We start from the raw sequence: 18,617 nt of genomic DNA, 5'->3' as shown, positions 1-18,617 counted from the left end.
GAAATCGATTACACAGCATCCACAGTGGGGAGACAGCTTTGCCTTCCGTGGTTTTCCTGCTAGTGACGTGGGGCTATCCACAGAGTCGGGCCAGTAACACGGAGCCACTCTTAGAAGGCGCGCACAGAAGGAGGCGTGTAACCCTCCTGACACGCGGTGAGTTACCCTGGGTCACGGGAAGGGAAAGACTTGCCAAAGCGGAGAAAAGGCTCACAGCCAGTGAGTGAGAAAACCTGGATTGAGAAACCGGAAATGCTTTCTCCGCAATGAACCTGGGTGAGAAATCTTCTCCACGGGAAAAACCTCAGGAGATGTTGCCGCAGAGCCTTCTGGGAACTGTAGTCTTTCCAATTGAAACCTTGGGAACAGACTACTACCCGGAATTGTTGTCTCTTAATACTTGAGTAATTTAGGATTAGAGAGCGGTCGAGCTGGTTGGATTGTTCAGTTGGTTAGAGCATCGGGTAATGTGCCAAGATTGCAGTTTTAATCCCCAGTCAGGGTACATACAAAAATCGACCAATGAATTCATAAATCAGTGGAACAAAAATCCAAATTTCTCTCTCTCTCTCTCTCTCTCTCTCTCTCTCTCTCTCTCTCTCTCTGTCTGACTTCCACTCTCTCTATCTAAAATCAATAAATTAAAATTTTAAAAACATCGTGTGCCACTACAGTATACAATATTTAGGTATATTATACTCGTGGGTTATACGTAGTTGTGTTGCGGCCAATGGCAGGTGAAGCCTGCAGAGATTCTGGGAATTGTAGTTCTTGCGCAGATGAGCAGAGAGATCACGTGGACCTCTGCTGCTGGTTCTAGTGATCGCGGGCTGCCTGGGTGACTACCGAGCTGGAAGGAGGGATGGAGAGGCGGTGCGTAGGGTTAGGAGCCGTGGTGGGAGCTGGTGGGTTGGACCCGGGATGAGTGAGGCTGGTGTGCGGTAGTAGAACGGGAAGTGCGAGAGGTTTCATTTTAGGAGCCAGATCGCGGAATCAGTTGTTCGTTTTGGGGCAGGGAATTGGGATGAGATTCAGCTTGACCGGAGTACCTGAGTCCTCTCTCTCTCTCTCTCTCTCTCTCTCTCTCTCTCTCTCTCTCTCTCTCTCTCTCTGGAGCGGGTGTGCAGTAACTCTCATATCATATTTTGGATGAATTGGGATGATTCTGGGCCATACAGTGCACATAGGGAGGTGGCTGCAGGCGTGCATTCCCGAGGTTTACTTGGGCTCTGGGCACTCGAGTTCAGCCAGAGCTAAATAGGCGTTCCCTGTGGTGGGTGGGGGTGCAGAACCGACCCTATAGCCCCTCTGTTTTTGGCAAGGGGACACCTACTTGGGTCATGCGTGTGTGAATGGTTGTGGGAACCCCGGACTGACTGTGAATATAGAGTTCTGGGGTTTGGGGCTTGTTTTTGTGGGGGTGACTGGCCCAAGTCGGTGAGTGAGTGGGGATGCGGTTGGGGTGGGAGCTCTCAGGAGCTGCAGTGCCTGATTTGTACAGTAAGGAGTGTGGAAACGTCACATTGCTGCTCCACCCGCAGGTGCTGGCTTCGTGGAAACACGGTGGGCTTTCACAAGAAGGGTTCGGAGAAGTGACCCGGGGCAGGAGCAGAAATCAGCATTGCAATAAAATTAACGTCTACCTGGCTGGAAGGTAGAATTTCAGGGCAAACACTGGTGTGACCCCTAGGCGGTGACACTGCCTGATCCTTTGGCCTTGGGAGAGCAGGACCAGGAGGAGAACAGGGAAGACGTGGAGACCATGAAGAATCTGACCCTAAATCATGAGGCCAAAGGTGAGAGTTGTTGAGAGTCTGGAGAGGTGAGGAGGAGGAGTAAGGCTCCGGGCTTAGCTGAGAGCACTGTAGTGACCCCAGCTGAGTAAAGGGACTGCTCCCTCTGTCCTGGGCTCCGAGGAGCTGCTCCCCGGGGCATTCTGGGAGGTCTACACCCTCAGAGCTTTGTTCTTCCCCTAGGTCTGCCTTCCAACTGCACTGACTCGCTCCAAGAAAAGAAAGGAAAGCCCAAAACACTGGTGAGTTGGGTTACATTTTTTTCTTCTTTTTTTCTGAAATGATGGCTCGTTTTCCAGAAAATAGGTGAACTGGATATTCTCTTTTCTGGAGAAGGGAAAAAGCAAACAGCATTACATAGTTCATGCCTGTGTCATACACCATGTTGTTCAATTTAGAATGACTCCTGCATTTGTGTGTTTTATTGTCCTTGTTAGGAAATCTACGCAGTATTAGTGGAGTTCAGGAAAGAGCCAAATATAAGGGATTTTCTTGAAAAACTGAGATTATTCAAAATTTTGTTTTGTTTTTAAAACTTATTTTATTTTTTGTATTATTCTGAAGTTAGAAGCGGGGAGGCAGTCTGACAGACCCCCGCATGTGACCATTCGGGATCCACCCGGCATGCCCACTGGGGGCGATGCTCTGCCCATCTGGGGCGTTGCTCCGTTGCAACCAGAGCCATTCTAGTGCCTGAGGCAGAGGCCAGGCAGTGTCCTCTGTGCCAGGGCCAACTTTGCTCTATTGTAGCCTTGGCTGTGGGAGCAGAAGAGAGAGAGAGACAGAAAGGTGAGGGGGAGGGGTGGAGAAGCAGATGGGCGCTTCTCCTGTGTTCTCTGACCCGGAATTAAACCTGGGACTTCCGCACATCAGGCCGACGCTCTACCGCTGAGCAAACTGGCCAAGGCTGATTATTAAAAATTTTAAATGTAAGTCTTTAATTTCACTTCACATCACATTAGCTCAAGATACTGTCCGTTGCAGCAGACATCCTTTTTTTTACTATTCAAACTTTTTTTTAAATCTTTTTTTTGTTAGATTATATTTATTGATATTTAGAGAGAGGTGGGAGAGAGAGAAAGAGAGGGATAGTGAGAAAGATGGAGGAGAAGCTGGAAGCATCTCCAAATAGTATTTGCTTCCTGTATGTACCTTGACCAGGCAAACCCAGTGATTTTTTTTTTTTTATAAATAAATTTTTATTTTAATGGGGTGACATCAATAAATCAGGGTACATATATTCAAAGAAAACATTTCCAGGTTATCTTGTCATTTAGTTCTGTTGCATACCCATCACCCAAAGAGAGATCGTCCTCCGTCACCCTCTATCCAGTTTTCTTTGTACCCCCCCCCCACCACACTCCTGTCCATGTCTCTTAGTCTCCAAACCCAGTGATTTGAACTGGCCACCTCTGTTCCAGGTTGACGCTGTATGTACTGCGCCACGGCAGATCAGGCTACTATTGAAGTTTTTGAACAGTAGGGGAGAGTGTTGGTCAGTGAATTTTTTTTTTTTTTTACAGAGACAGAGAGAGAGAGTTAGAGAGAGGAATAGACAGGGACAGACAGACAGGAATGAAGAGATGAGAAGCATCAATCATTAGTTTTTCGTTACGCATTGCAACACCTTAGTTGTTCATAGATTGCTTTCTCATATGTGCCTTGACCGTGGGCCTTCAGCAGACTGAGTAACCCCTTGCCTGAGCCAGCGACCTTGGGTCCACGCTGGTGAGCTTTGCTCACACCAGATGAGCCCTTGCTCAAGCTGGCGACCTCAGGGTCTCTAACCTAGGTCCTCAGCATCCCAGTCTGATGCTCTATCCACTGCGCCACCGCCTGGTCAGGCAGTCTGTGAATATTTCAAAGTAATCTTTTTTTAGTTTGCTCACTTTTATTGTTAAAAATGGCATGGGGTAGCACCAATCAGGTATATGTGATTTGTGAAATTGCAAATTACCTTCTTGCATGGGAAGGCCATTGTTATGCTAATATTTTGAGAAGGAGAAGATGCAGAGAGAAGCCGGTTTTTGCAGAGTGAGAGCAGCAGGTGATGGGCTTTTGTGAGCTCTGCTGAGATTGATGGATGCCGGGGTCCAGCCCCGGGGGGGATCCAGGGGTCCCACAGGAGGAGACGGCGTCCGCGAAATTCGAGTGAGAGAGCCGAATTCTTTTCTTTCTCTTTATTCTCTAGTTAGCATTTTCTGCCAGGCATCTCTCCCAAATGCTAGTACAGCTCCTTTTTTATACACACACACCAAGTTACAATTACATGGTATTAATCATTGCTTCTGTTTCACTATGTTTACATGTTTCCAGATAACAGTTAATTTATATCTATAAACTACAAATCAGGTGGCAAATCATTCAAAGTACAACTACAAAATAACTTGAATAGCGATAACAACATCGGTAAAAGCTTTTAAAGGATTAGTACTAACTAATAACTCAACTTTACTGTTGTTGTGAGTCAAGGGGCAGAGAGAGATTAACAGACGAAATCATTAAGGATTAGCAAAGGACCACCGCTTGCTCAGGCAAATGGCCTTGAGTTCATGCAGTGTCCTAATTTTTCTCACAAGACTTCAAAAGGCTTGCTTATTAAGAAATTGTCATAACATCAAGAGTAACTTTTGCTTAAAGATATATAGAGTGCACCTGCAAGATAGCTTAGTAGCAACATAATATCAGAAGGCATTAATTGCTATTGCTTCTATGAATCCCCCCATATTTCTCTTTATTATCTGAACGAAAAACCCTGGAAAGTATATAAATCTCATGAGAATGTCTCACTGAGAAAGCCCAGCAACTACCTTTAGTCATAAAACAAGTCTCTTAGCAAAACATTCTTTTCTTGCCGACTGCGCTCCCATCCAAGGCCACGCAACAGGCCACTTCGCTACACTTTACCTAAGATTCTAATGTCTAGTTAAACTTGATTCATTTACTATATTCATACACTAGTTAAGTTCTAACTTTATTCTTTCTAACATGATTAATAAGAAGAAATTCTCCTACAAACTTAACCCTTTATGAGAGATATTATGGCCAGAGAAGATTCTACTGGTTGTGGAACTGGGTCATGTGTCAGTAGCTCTGCGAGCTCTGAATGAATGGAGAGGGAAGTGTTCTTCCCTTTATGTTTCTTGTCGGCTGGTGAGAGACTCTAATAAAGGAATGGGCCACCATGCTTGGCTCCACTGTTTCTTTATCGGCTGCAGGAATCTAATAGGAACCTGCGTGCGCATGGCTGAGACGGCTCCAACTGCTGGCTCTACACAGAGCAGAGTGGGGAGGAATAGGATTTAAAAATACGTGAATTTTTACTGAATTGAACATGAGCCGTAAAAGTCACAATAAAAGAAATGGTTGCAGGGATGTCTGAGTTATTGACTCTGGGTTGAGAGATCCCGCTGTAGTTTCCCCTAAACTGGGAAGGGTGTTGTTCTTGATCACTTGATTACCAGACTGCTCAGTTCTGAATGCAATGACTTTTTTTTTGTTCCTAGAGTCTGTGCAGGAAGGGCCCTCATTCAATAGCCTCCAGCTAAACTTTCCCATAAAAACTGGTAGGGGCTCAGACACCCCTGAATGGGCAGATCTCTCTAGAGGACACTTCCTTTAACTGTGCAGCGAGGGAGGCCCATTTTGCAGCCCTGGCTGAAGCTTCCTCATCTGGCTATGTGTTGCTTCCAGGGTTTGGTGAGATTTGTAGATAATTATAATTGTTTTTTTCCTTTTCTTTTATTGTCTATTATTTAACAAGCTATTAATGTAAGACTCAGGCTGATGTTTTCTTCATCTGGTGATGATGTGTAGGTCATCCTTGTGTTGATTCTTTTTCTTCATTCTAATTAAGGTTACATAAGCAGTTCAGGGAGAACGGCCGTGTGAGCTCTGCTAAAAGAACAGTCATTTCTGGAGGGGGAGGGTCAGTGTGATGGTGCATGTCCAAGGCCTCTCCTGCTGATTAGCCACATATTCGGGGACAATAGCCTTTACTGAACTCGCCAATACAAGTCAGAAAACATGAACAAGTGACAAGAGCCAGAGCCTGAGGAGAGAGATGGGTTGGTCTCCAGAGTTGCTACAATGTTTTACCTAAAATATCCAGTATTAAATGAAGTAAGTACAAAGACAGGGAGAGACGCAGAGTGAGGAAGGGAGGAAGGGAGAGAGGGAGGGAGAGAGGGTGGGAGGGAGGGAAGGAGGGAGGGAGGAAAGAAGGAAGGAAGAAAGGAACGAATATGAGAATGAGAGGAAGTCAAAACAAATGTTCCTGTTTTGTAAAATGAGAACAGCTTTTCTGTTCTGTGCTGAGTTACAATCTTTCTGGACTTGACACTAATCCTTCCGTTTCAGGTTATGAATTGTGTGTTGGGCAATACATGGTGGACACCAAGTCCTTTTCAAAGTAAATGTTTTCTGCCCATCTATAAGTCTTCTGTCTCAAAATTTCTGCATAGTGCATCCTCACAGTACCTTCCTGAACAGTGTTTCAGATTTCAACTTTTTTTTGGACACTGACACTGATAGAGAGAGAGTCTGAAAAAGGGACCGGTAGGGACCGACTAGGAAGGGAGAGAGATGAAAAGCATGAATTCTGCATTTCGGCACTTTGGTGTTCAGTCATTGCTTTCACACTTGTGTTTGAGATGGGAGCTACAGCACAGGGAGTGACCCCTAGCTCAAGCCAGCGACCTTGGACTCAACCCACCGACCGTGGAGTCATATCTGTGAACCCACACTCAAGCTGCAGCCCCCACACTCATGCTGTTGAGTTCACGTTCCAGCTGGATGAGCCCACGCTCAAGATGGTGATATCGAGGATTCAAACCTGGGTCCTCCGTGTCCAAGTCCGACGCTCTATTCAGAGTGCCCCTGTACACTGGTCAGGCCAGGTTTCAAATTGATTCACAAATCACTTCCTGAAGGAAATCATCCATTTCCAGGGCCCAGGAATGGGGGTTTGCGTTGGCTCTCCGCCTTGTGGATTTTAATACAAAGCCATGGTCGTGGCCAGAAGAATTTGGGGCCTAGAACTGTGTGCTAGGGAAAGAAGTAGACCAATTTTTTTAGATCCAAATTGACCAGGGCCACGAAATTTACGCATCATGCTTGGAAAATTGATGGTGAATTGCTGTTTATTAACGGATTGCTTGTTAATAGGTACCGATCACGTTCAGGGATGTGGCCGTGGTCTTCACAAAGACGGAATGGAGGATGCTGAGTCCTGCGCAGAGGAGCCTGTACAAGGAAGTGATGCTGGAGAACTACAGGAACCTGCTCTCGCTGGGTGAGGCTGTTTTTTTTTCTTCACTGCGGTAGTGGGATGGACCACCCACCATGAGCCAGAAAATGTTTCAGACACTTAGAGCCCCACATAAGTAAAGGAATAGAAACCCCTGCCCGTAGGGGCTTACTTTCCCCTATGTATTGAGTCAGATAAGAAACAAGCAGCTTCCTGTGCAGTGATAGGATGGTACCTTAGATGGTGATAAGCACTTCCTAGTCAAAAATAATGATCAAATGAAGCAGGACAAAGGAGTATCAGTTGTGACTGGTGGTGGGTTGAATTTGAAATCAATCAAGAGGTAACATTTGACCAAAGACAAATGTGAAGGAGTTAGAGTCTCTGTGTCTGGGGCAAGAACACTTCAGGTGGAGACGTGTTGGCGCTAAGACCTCAGGGAAGGGATGTCCCTGCAGGGTAAGGACTGTAAGGAGGCCCGTGGGACTGGAAGTGCATTTGCACGTGGGAGAGTAGAGAGTAACACCTTCTGCAACCGTCGGAGGTTTGAGTTTCATAAGCTGATGTTTTCACTTTTATTTGGAGACTTACATTGATTCTTTAATCCTAGGTTGATAAATACCTTTAATTGCAGCATTACTCTGAGTCAGCCATTAGCCATTTTTTTCTGTAAAGGGCCAGAAGATAGCTATTTTAGGTGTTTTGTTGGTGATGCGATCTCTAACCGCTCTGCACTCTCTCCCTGTTGTGCTAAAGTAGCCAGGACGGCATGTGGATAAATGAGTGTCATTGTGTCCCCGTAAGACTTTTTCTGCGGACAACAAAGTTTGAATTTCATATTGTTTTTATGTGTCACGAACTATTATTCTTTTGACTGGCTTTCGTCTCTTTAACAATTTAAAAGTCATCCTGAGCTTGTCGACTGTACAGAGAGAGAGAGGAGAGGATGAAATAGGTCTGAAGCTCTGTTGTTCCCACCCCTTGTTCTAGGTCAGCGCTGTGCTGTGCAAATACAGTGTGAGCCACAGGGATAATTTAAAGTTTTCTAGTAACTACATTTTTTTAAAAGTTGACAAGTAAATGGGTGAAATGAACAACCCTATGTTATCCAATCTATCAAAATAATATTTCAACACTTAATCAAAATATTTAAAAAATTTTTTTTTAGTTTTTCTTAAATGAATAGCAGGGAGTCAGAGACAAAGACTTTTACATGGGCCCTGACTGGGATCCACCCGCAAGGCCTCTGCCCAGCAATGCTCTGCCCACTTGGGGTATTGCTTTGTTACTTGGCAACAGATATATTTCTGTGCCTATGGCGAGGCCGTGAAGCCATCCGCAGTACCTGGAATCAAACCCGGGACACCTACATGCTAGGCCAGTGATGGGCAATCTTTTGAGCTTGATGTGTCAAAATTCGCCAAAAAACCGAGCATGGCCCTGGCCGGTTGGCTCAGCGGTAGAGCGTCGGCCTGGCGTGCGGGGGACCCAGGTTCGATTCCCGGCCAGGGCACATAGGAGAAGCGCCCATCTGCTTCTCCACCCCCCCTTCCTCTCTGTCTCTCTCTTCCCCTCCCGCAGCCAGGGCTCCATTGGAGCAAAGATGGCCCGGGCGCTGGGGATGGCTCCTTGGCCTCTGCCCCAGGTGCTAGAGTGGCTCTGGTCGCGGCAGAGCCATGCCCCGGAGGGGCAGAGCGTCGCCCCTGGTGGGCGTGCCGTGTGGATCCCGGTCGGGCGCATGCAGGAGTCTGTCTGACTGTCTCTCCCCGTTTCCAGCTTCAGAAAAGTACAAAAAAAAACCAAACCCCCCCCCAAAAAAAACCCGAGCATAACGGGTGGTATGTCACTTCAAGAAAAAAACCCATAATTTTGTGATATTTATACTTTAAATAACAAAAATGTATAATTGTAATATATAACTGTATTTAATAAACCAAAAACTAATTATTTAACTTACCTGCTTAGTGACTTCTTTGTTCATCTGTCAGTCGGTTTCTTTTGTTGGTCTTGATATTATTTAACTTGTTTGGGGTGCTGTGAACTAAGATAAGTGAGGGGGAGAGGGAATTCTTTAACTAACCTGCCTGTTAGTGACTTTTTTTTTTTTTTTGTATTTTTCTGAAGCTGGAAACGGGGAGAGACAGTCAGACAGACTCCCGCATGCGCCCGACCAGGATCCACCCGGCACGCCCACCAGGGGCAACGCTCTGCCCACCAGGGGGCGATGCTCTACTCTAGCGCCTGGGGCAGAGAGGCCAAGGAGCTATCCCCAGCGCCTGGGCCATCTTTGCTCCAATGGAGCCTTGGCTGCTGGAGGGGAAGAGAGAGACAGAGAGGAAGGGGGGGGGGTGGAGAAGCAAATGGGCGCTTCTCCTATGTGCCCTGGCCGGGAATCGAACCCGGGTCCCCCGCATGCCAGGCTGAAGCTCTACCACTGAGCCAACCGGCCAGGGCCTGTTAGTGACTTTTTTGTTGCTGAATTTCATTGGCTAAATCTTCAATTGAAGGTTGGTATTTTGTAACTTCAAGCCCAAGCAAGCACTACTAACTTCATCTGTCAATCTGTTTCTTTTTTTTGGTTTTGATACTATTTAAGGCTGACAATAAGGTCTCACAAAAGTACGTAGAGAGAAAAATTGTGAGTAAAGCCATTGCTATATTTTTCAAGGTGCTAAAAGTGTCTGGTAATTGGTTCCAGGCACTCCAAATTTCCTGTTCGTAGTGGCACTCCTCTTGATTCTCCAAGCGGCAATCCGCTGCTCCCTGCTCCGCGGCCAGAAGTGAGGTCAAAGATCCCCTAACGGCCTAACTGGAAGTCCCAGGACTAGACGCTCTGTGCTGGAGTTCTGTTGTTTTGACTTACAGACCTCCGGCACAGAGTGTCTGCACTACAGCAAATGTTTTATCCTCAGCTACTGCACCTGGCTGTGCAGGAGCCGAGAATGAAACATCCTTCTCGGCATGCGGCCCCATACGTCTCTGGTATGCGGCCGCGTGTCATCGAAAATGGCTACACGTGTCAGTGCTGACACACATGTCATAGGTTCGCCATCACTGTACTAGGCCATGCTCTACCACTGAGCAGACAGGACAGGTCCAAATGTTCATGTCGTGTATTGACTCTTAAACTGCATTGTCGGTTCTGGATTCCAGAGGATAGGACCCAACTCTGTCTGGTGTGGGATTCTTAAAGAAGAAGGGGAAAGACAGCAATCAGAAAACCACATTATGGCTTTTAAAAATGTGTGTCAACGTAGCACTAACTTTTCATCAATCTCCATTGGCCCAAATAAATCCTGTTGCCAAGTGTGATGTCAGTGTGATAGGATGGGTCTAGACCAGGCATGGCCAACATATGGCCCGCGGGCCGGATCCAGACCGCAGAATGAGTTTATGCCGCCCGCGATTACATTTTTAATATTCTCCGCATGACGCACTGTGGAAATGAAATAAGTGGTACTTTTACATCATTATACATAAACTACGATATCAAACCATTGTACAACAATGAAAGTTAAAATCTCAGCTACTCAGAAGCGGAAGCATCTTTGATTATTGTAAATCGAGATATTTAAGAAGATAGTGATACATAGAAAAGAATTCCGCGTGTGACTAATCTAGGGTTAACTTCCAATAATTGGTCAAATGGATTCGTGAAACTTCTTTGTTTTTTAAAAAAATTCTATTGTAAAGATTTATAACTTTTGTACTCATCTGTGCAGTTTTTATAAGCAATTGAATAATGGAAAATATGGAAATTTTAAAAAACTTGCCAAGGAACATTTAGTAATCTTCAGCTCAGCTTATATTTGTGAACAAACTTTTTCTTTGATGAATCTAAATAAAAGTACAACAAGATCAAGATTGAATGATTTCCATTTGGAGACTGTGTTAAGAATAGCTACAAGTGTAGAGCCAGATATTAAAAAAATAATAGACGATGCAGATCGCTTCAACACATCACATTAGTTTCTTTGTTAATTTGTTGTACTAAATTACTTACATTTATTCATAAACAAATCACATAATAAAATTTTGTTTACTTAAACGAATCATTTTTGTATTTAACATTTTTTAATTTTAATATTTCATCCAGCCTGTGAAAAAAGTTTTCTTTTTAATCTGGCCCAGGGGCAAAAACTGTTGGCCGTGCCTGGTCTAGGCACAAGTTACCAGAATCCTGAAACATGGACTGTGTCTTTCTTATCCATGGTGGAAGTCACGGTACTTAATAGAGAACTTAGTACATAGAAATGAATTCTTCTCAGTATTTTTTTGCAGATGGGCAATCTGAAACTCAGATTCAGTTGTTCTACACTCTGTTCAACCGCTGTGTAATGTACCATTTCCTATCTTTGGAAGCCCTCCTGATCAAGTAACTTTTTATGTATTGTCTTTGTTTTGTTTGTTTTTTTTATAATAAGTAAAGTCATGAAGAAAATTTCCACATAGGTCATAGAGACTGTCACCACCAAGTACAACAGAAGTGTAAACAGGGCACAAGTGGGAGGGTCATGGCTTGGCTGACTTACTAGAAAGAACCAGCTGGTGGTATTGAAGGTATTTATAAGGCAGATCGCTGACCTGGAAGGCTCGCTATCTGAGTGACATGAAGAATATGTTTCTGGGATGGTTCCTCTGTTTTGTCATAGAAAAGGGACTGTATAGAAATGGAACCTAAAGAATTCATTGGTGGAAACAAATGATGTTGTACACATATGATTAATAACAGGTGTGGCAGGAGGACCCTTGTTTTCCTGAGACCAGGAGGGACTGCCCTGCAGCCTGTTGGGGCTTCTCTGACTGAACTTTTTTTTTCTCCAGCAGAATCAAAGCCAGAAATGAACCCCCACTCCTCCAAACTGGCCTTCTCCCAGGAGCTACTGCCCAGCCAGCAGGTGCTTCCCATGTGCACGGACATGTGTGACTTCCATCCAGGGAATTCGGCCCTGTGGCACCAGAGGCGGACAATTTTTTCTCAGAGTTGCTGGAGACAAAACACAGAAGGTGAAGGCAGAGAAGATGGCTTGAGACCCTTGTTTGTGAGGACGCAGGATGGGAAAACCTCAGGTGAATTCCACAGCCCACCCCGAGGACATTCCAGGAAAGGTCATGAGGTGCTAGAAATAGAGCCCAGCTCAGGCCAAGGGGTAACCTCTGTGCAGACAGACAAGGGGAGGAAGGAATTAGAAATCTGGAGATCCGAATCTTCGAGCTGTAGTGAACATGAGCCAGACTGCAGCCTGGAATCAAACGTTATGGCAGACAGGGTGACCGTCTCAGGGGAGAATTCCTACATTTGCAGGCAGTGTGGGCGAGGCTTCACACTTACATCACACCTCCTCAGACACTCAGGGGCGCACCCCTCCACAGAGAAGCCTTTTCTGTGTGATGAGTGTGGCCAAAGACGCGATAAATCAAATGTCACAGTGCACCAACGGGCTCACTTGGGGGACAAGCCCTTGGTGTGTCTCGAGTGTGGAAGAACATGTGGTTCTAAGTCAGGCCTCAGGAGGCATCAACGGACTCACTCGAGGGAGAATCCCTTCGTGTGTCCGGAGTGTGGACGAGCATTTGGTGTTAAGTCACACCTCAGGACACACCTGAGGACTCACTCAGCGGAGAAGCCTTATGTGTGCGGTGAGTGTGGCCAGCGCTTTGTCAGGAAATCATCCCTTCTCTTGCACCAGAGGAAACACTCGCGGGACACGCACACGGTTAGGAAGTGTGGGCAGAGCTTCAGAGATACTTCAGGCAGTATTCAGCCGCAGCAAACTCACTCAGGGGAGAATCCATTCACGAGCCCGGAGTGTGGACAAGGATTTGGGTATAAGTCAGACCTCAGGAGACACCATCAGAGTCACTCGGGAGAAAAGCCATTCTTGTGCCCGGAGTGTGGACGAGGATTTGGTAAAAAGTATTATCTCAGCAGACACCAGATGACTCATTCAGAGGAGAAGCCCTTCGAGTGTCCAGAGTGTGGACTAGAATTTCTTTTTAAGTCAAAACTCAGGAGACACCAGATGACTCACTCAGGAGTGAAGCCCTTAGTTTGCCCTGAGTGTGGACAAGGATTTCGTGATATGTCATCCCTCAGGACACACCAGAGGACTCACTCAGGGGAGAAGCCCTTTGTGTGCCCAGAGTGTGGACGAAGATTTGGTTATAAGTCACTCCTCAAGAGACACCAGAGGACTCACTCGGGGGAGAAGCCCTTTGTTTGCCGGGAGTGTGGACGAGGATTTAGCGATACGTCATCCCTCAGGACACACCAGAGGACTCACTCGGGGGAGAAGCCCTTCGTGTGCCCAAAGTGTGGACGAGGATTTGGTGATAGTTCAGCCTTTAGGAGACACTGTAGGACTCACTCAAGGGAGAAGCCCTTCATGTGTCTGAAGTGTGGACGAGGATTTCGTGTTAGGTCAAACCTTAGGAAACACCAGAGGACTCACTCAGGGGAGAAGGCTCTGTGCTCTTAGTGTGGACTGCAGTTTGTCCACAGGTCATCTCTCCACTCTCACCAGAGGAACACTCACAGGACAGGCACGCTTTCGGGGAGTGTAGGCAGAGCTCCAGAGACAGTTCAGATCACATTGGGCTGCAGCCGACTCACTTGGGGGAAAAGCCCCTTCGTGTGTCTCACGTGTGGTCGAGGATTTGGTGATGTCAAGCTTCAGGACACACCAGAGGACTCGTTCAAGTGCAGAAGCAGTAAGTGCGGCCTACGTCTGTCTAGAAGTCATCCCTTTGTTTTCACCAGAGGGACACTCCCAGGACATGCCTATTTTCAGGGAGTGTCCAGACCGCTTTCGGACACAACGGTCTCACTCGAGGGAGAAGCCCTACCTGTGCCCGAAGTGTAGACGCAGATTTCTTCTTAAGTCACACCTTATGAGACGCCAGATGACTCACTCAGGGCAGAAACCCTTCGAGTGTTTGGAGTGTAGGTGAAGATTTGGTGAAACATCTAACGTCAATAGATACCAGAAGACTTACTTGGGAGAGAATCTTTACATGTACAGTTCCATTATTGAGGCTGTAGCCAGAACGCAGAACTTCTTAATCACCAAAGAATACATTCAAGGTCAAGGGTGATGTTTTCATAAAGTGTGGGTGAAGCACCAGACACCTGCAGACACATGGAGAGGGGAAGCCTTGTGTATGCAGGGATCACGGTCAAGACTTCAACAATCAGCGAGACCTCATCTTACACCAGAGGCACCACACCGTCTGTTTGTGTTTGTAAAGTAAGTGAACCTACAGAGATGTGTCACCTGTCATCAGGCACCAAGGACACATTCACCAGAAGAGTTGCGTGCATGCAGCATGCAGGTAGCTCAAGCTGTACGTCGGCCCCCATTGTACAAGGAGGATGCACTTAGGCAGGAAGTGTGTGTGCAGGGACTGTGGGTGAGGCGTTAGCAATACATCAATATTGACCAAACAGCCAGTGGCCAACAGGCAAACACATGATGGCATGGTCAGGGAGGGGCCGTGTGTTTGCAGGGATTGTGGACAGGGATCCTGTGATCATGCGTCCTTGTTCTCATGCTGTGGGGAGATCCTTCAATGGGGATCCTGAGGAGCTCTGCCCAGATCACCTGATCAGGACCCACACCCCTGCAGCTGTTAAGTCCTGTTGATGGACATGGTGATGAATTCTTCTCTAGGACCTGCTCTCAGCCACAGGGAACGGCCCATTCAAACAGATTGTTTCCTGGCCCATGACTGATTGAGATGGGCAGACAAAACCTCACTTCTTGACTCTGTTTTGTTCAGACGGTCATCCTGGGTCAGGAGTGCCCATGAGATCTCAGCTGTGAACACATTGCAGGTCAGCTTCTTCCTCTGCCCATTCCAGCACTCATTCACCAATAAACCACTCAATTCTCCATCCATTGTCTCTCCAGGGACGCCACTCTCAGGAGACATCTTAAGTGTATAAGGAAGATAGTCACAGCTGTGACCATATACTACCCTCACAAATGCCAACGTACACATTCTATGTGTGTGTGATGAATGGGCACAGACTAGGGAAAAGCTCACCTCAGGATACATCATAGAACAGCTGCATTGTAGGCAACCAGCCTTCTCACTTTGAACCCTGTATGACCTGATTGGGAAACTTTAGTTAATAGCCCTGAGTGAGTGTGTTTTGGATGCAACACCAAGACACTCTGTGAGCGACGCTTATGCAGACACAGAGAAATGCTCCTGAAGGGGCCTTAGAAAAGTAGCCTAGAGGTTCTAGATTTCCCTTCCTTTCTACTTGTTAATTAGCAAAAGCAAAAGAACGTTCTGACCCATACTAGCCCTTTCTTCATGTCAGCAAAAAGTCCATTATTTATTCATTCTTTCCCCTTATCTCTTGATCTTGCTCCACTGGTAACCCTGTTTTTTTGTTCTTGTAAAAAAGTTTTGTCCTGGCCCTGACCGGTTGGCTCAGTGGTAGAGCATCGGCCTGGCGTGCAGAAGTCCCGGGTTCGATTCCCAGCCAGGGCACACAGGAGAAGCGCCCATCTGCTTCTCCACCCCTCCCCCTCTCCTTCCTCTCTGTCTCTCCCTTCCCCTCCCGCAGCTGAGGCTCCACTGGAGCAAAGATGGCCCGGGCACTGGGGATGGCTCCATGGCCTCTGCCCCAGGCGCTAGAGTGGCTCTGGTCGCGGCAGAGCGACGCCCCGGAGGGGCAGAGCATCGCCCCTGGTGGGCGTGCCGGGTGGATCCCGGTCGGGCGCATGCGGGAATCTGTCTGATGGTTTCTCCCCGTTTCCAGCTTCAGAAAAATACAAAAAAAAAAAAAAAAGTACAAAAAAAAAAAAAAGTTTTGTCCTCCGGTCTATAAAAGCTGTGAGGAAGAGGGCTCCGGAAGTCTTTGCCTGTCCTGGCAGGCCTCTCCTTCTTCCTCTTGCAATCAGTTTGTCTTGAGGATTTTTCCATGGGACGTTGGAAATTCCAATGGGGCTTTAATACTACACTGCACTAGGAGCAAATTTTCTTGGCTAGAGGGGAGTCTGTGAGAAGCGTTAGCAATCAGTTATACCTAGTAGTGCACCAGGGGACACTCTGAATAGACAGATGTGGGCAGGATTTGTGGGTGGAGCCTTATCCTCTGTCGGGAGCCAATCAACGACTGCTGGCTGACAAGGTCACAGCAGGAGAAGACCCACAACTGCTGGCTGACAAGGGTCACAGCAGAAGAAGATCAAAAACTGCTGATTGACAAAGTCACAGCAGAGAAGACCAATGGCTGTGGGTTGATGAAGTCACCCAAAGGAGAAACACAATGATACATCCCCCTTTGACTTTTTGAATTAATCTGGCCTTATATCCCCCCTTTTCTGGGTGTGTGCTATTATTTATGGCACAGGGATAATAGTACCGTGCTTTCCCTGTAGATTCGTAGTAATTTCTTTGGAAATGAGACAGAGGATGTGAGTTCCACAGAAAAGCCTGTAAGCCCCTTGAACTGGGCTCATAGACATAAGAGGCTGGCTATGATATCCCTCGTAAAGGGTTAAGTCTGTAGGAGAATTCCTTCTTAATCATGTTAGAAAGAATAGATTGTGACTTGTGAATGGGTAGGAGGCAGTGGCTGTGCACAGAGCACCTATTGGCCTTCACTTAATTCAACATTTTTCCTCCCTAGCCTTTTCATGTGATAGAGTAGAGAAACATTCCTTTCTTCTTGCTTATTTGATCTGCAGATAGTGGTACATTCTGAGAAGAATAGAGTTAGAACTTAACTAGTGTTTAAATATAATAAATAAGTAATATTTGACTAGACAATAGTATCTTAGGTAAGGTATAGTAGAATGGCCCATTGTGTGGCCTAGGATGAGAGCGCAGTCAGCAAGAAAAGAATGTTTTACTAAGAGAATTGTCTTTCGACTAAAGGCAATTGCTAGGCTTTCTCAATGAGATGTTCTCATGAGATTTATATACTTCCCAAGATTCTTTGATAATGAGAGGAATGTAGGGAAATCCATAGAAGTAATAACAGTTCATGTCTTCTGAAATTATGTTGCTACTAGGCTATCTTGCAAGTGCACTCTGTATATCTTTGGGTGAAAGCTACTCTTAATGTTATGTCAATTTTCTTATGGGCAAGCCTTTTAGAATCTTGTGAGAAAAAGTAGGACACTGCATAAACACAAGGCTATTTACCTAAGCAAGCGGTGGTCCATTGTTAGTCCTTAATGATTTCATCTGCTAATCTCTCTCTGTCCCTTGACTCACAACAACAGTAAAGTTAGTTAACTATTAGTACTAATACCTTAAAAGCTTTTACCAATGTTGTTATCACTATTCAAGTTATTTTGTATTTTTAATGATTTGCTACCTGGTTTGTGATTTATAGATATAAATTAACTGTTATCCGAAACATGTAAACATAGTGAAACAGAAGCAATAATTAACACCATGTAATTGTAACTCAGTGTGTGTGTATAAAAAGGGACCTATACTAGCATTTGAGAGAGATGTCTGACTGTAAATGCTAACCAGATAATAAAGAGAAAGAAAAGAATTCGGCTCGCTCACTCGATTCGCGCTGATGCCGTCTCCTCCTGTGGGACCCCTGGATCCCCCCCAGGGCTGGACCCCGGCATTTGGCGGCCAAACAGGGACCCACAGGTAATCCCCCCTCATTGTCTCGGGATGGCTAGGACTCCACTCAGGGTGCTGCAGACCCCCCTGTTAGGAAGACAGGGTCAGGATAGGTGGAGAATTTCAGAACTTAAGATTTTGAGAAGTCATGGGCCATACTGAGTCTAAAGAAAGAAGACTCTGTATAGAAGTCATTAAGTATACACTTTCCCTAAAAGGAGTTAGTGTTTCCCCTCAACAAGTAGCTCGTTTTATGAATTTCGTACAAAAATGTTCTCCATGGTTTGCAGATTAGGGAACGCTTAGTTTCGAGAAATGGGTTAAAGTTGGAGAAGATTTAAAACTTTATTATGAGCTACACGGACCAGAAAGGGTCCCAGTTGATACATTTGCTTTATGGAGCTTGATTAAAGATGCCTTGGATCCAGAACATGAGATGCAAAAATTCCCTAAGGCAACTGCTCCTCCAAAAGAAGAGACTCCGTTAACTAGAAGTAAAAGGCAGTCTCAAGATAGTACAGATCATGCTATGGCCTCTTTAAAATTAAGTAAACATCAGGATGATAGTGAAAATCATTTATCTCCAACAGATGAGGCTGAATTAGAAGACGAGGCAGCTAAAAATAACAGGAATAATGAGGATTGGAAGTCAAAACCAGTCTTGCCCATATTATATCCCTCCAAGACTGACAAAAAGGATAAAAATAAGGTTATTAGAATGTCTTTGCCTCTACCAGTACAATCACCAGATATTAATGAAAAGAAAAAATCATCAGGGTTAACAGGGTTGCAGAAGGCAATTCAAGCTTCTTGCGACCAAGGAGAAACTGATTTGGCATTATGTTTTCCTGTGGCTGTGGCTGGTGAATTTGATGATGAGGAGGATCCTACATGGGAGCCGCTTTCTTATAAATTATTGAAAGAGTTGAAAATGGCTTGCAGTCAATATGGACCCACCTCTCCTTATACGA

At 45.8% G+C, this 18,617-nt stretch overlaps 2 protein-coding genes across 2 annotated transcripts in view; both read left to right on the top strand.

Moving 5' to 3' along the window:
• Window positions 1-18,617, top strand: part of LOC136405150 (zinc finger protein 343-like) — an 86,305-nt gene that overhangs the window by 16,352 nt on the left and 51,336 nt on the right. The gene's annotated exons all lie outside the window — the stretch shown is intronic.
• On the top strand, window positions 796-17,566 carry LOC136405158 (zinc finger protein 343-like). Its single transcript, XM_066384245.1, has 5 exons — window positions 796-873; window positions 1,542-1,796; window positions 1,977-2,035; window positions 6,960-7,086; window positions 11,866-17,566. Exons 2-5 carry the CDS (start codon window positions 1,763-1,765, stop codon window positions 13,518-13,520), a joined length of 1,875 nt encoding a protein of 624 aa, XP_066240342.1. The 5' UTR covers window positions 796-873; window positions 1,542-1,762; the 3' UTR covers window positions 13,521-17,566.

This window comes from Saccopteryx leptura, chromosome 5 (assembly GCF_036850995.1).
Source record: "Saccopteryx leptura isolate mSacLep1 chromosome 5, mSacLep1_pri_phased_curated, whole genome shotgun sequence".
Taxonomy (NCBI): domain Eukaryota; kingdom Metazoa; phylum Chordata; class Mammalia; order Chiroptera; family Emballonuridae; genus Saccopteryx; species Saccopteryx leptura.
The sequence above is the reverse complement of the archived record's forward strand: the minus strand, read 5'-3'. Positions and strand labels throughout refer to the sequence as shown.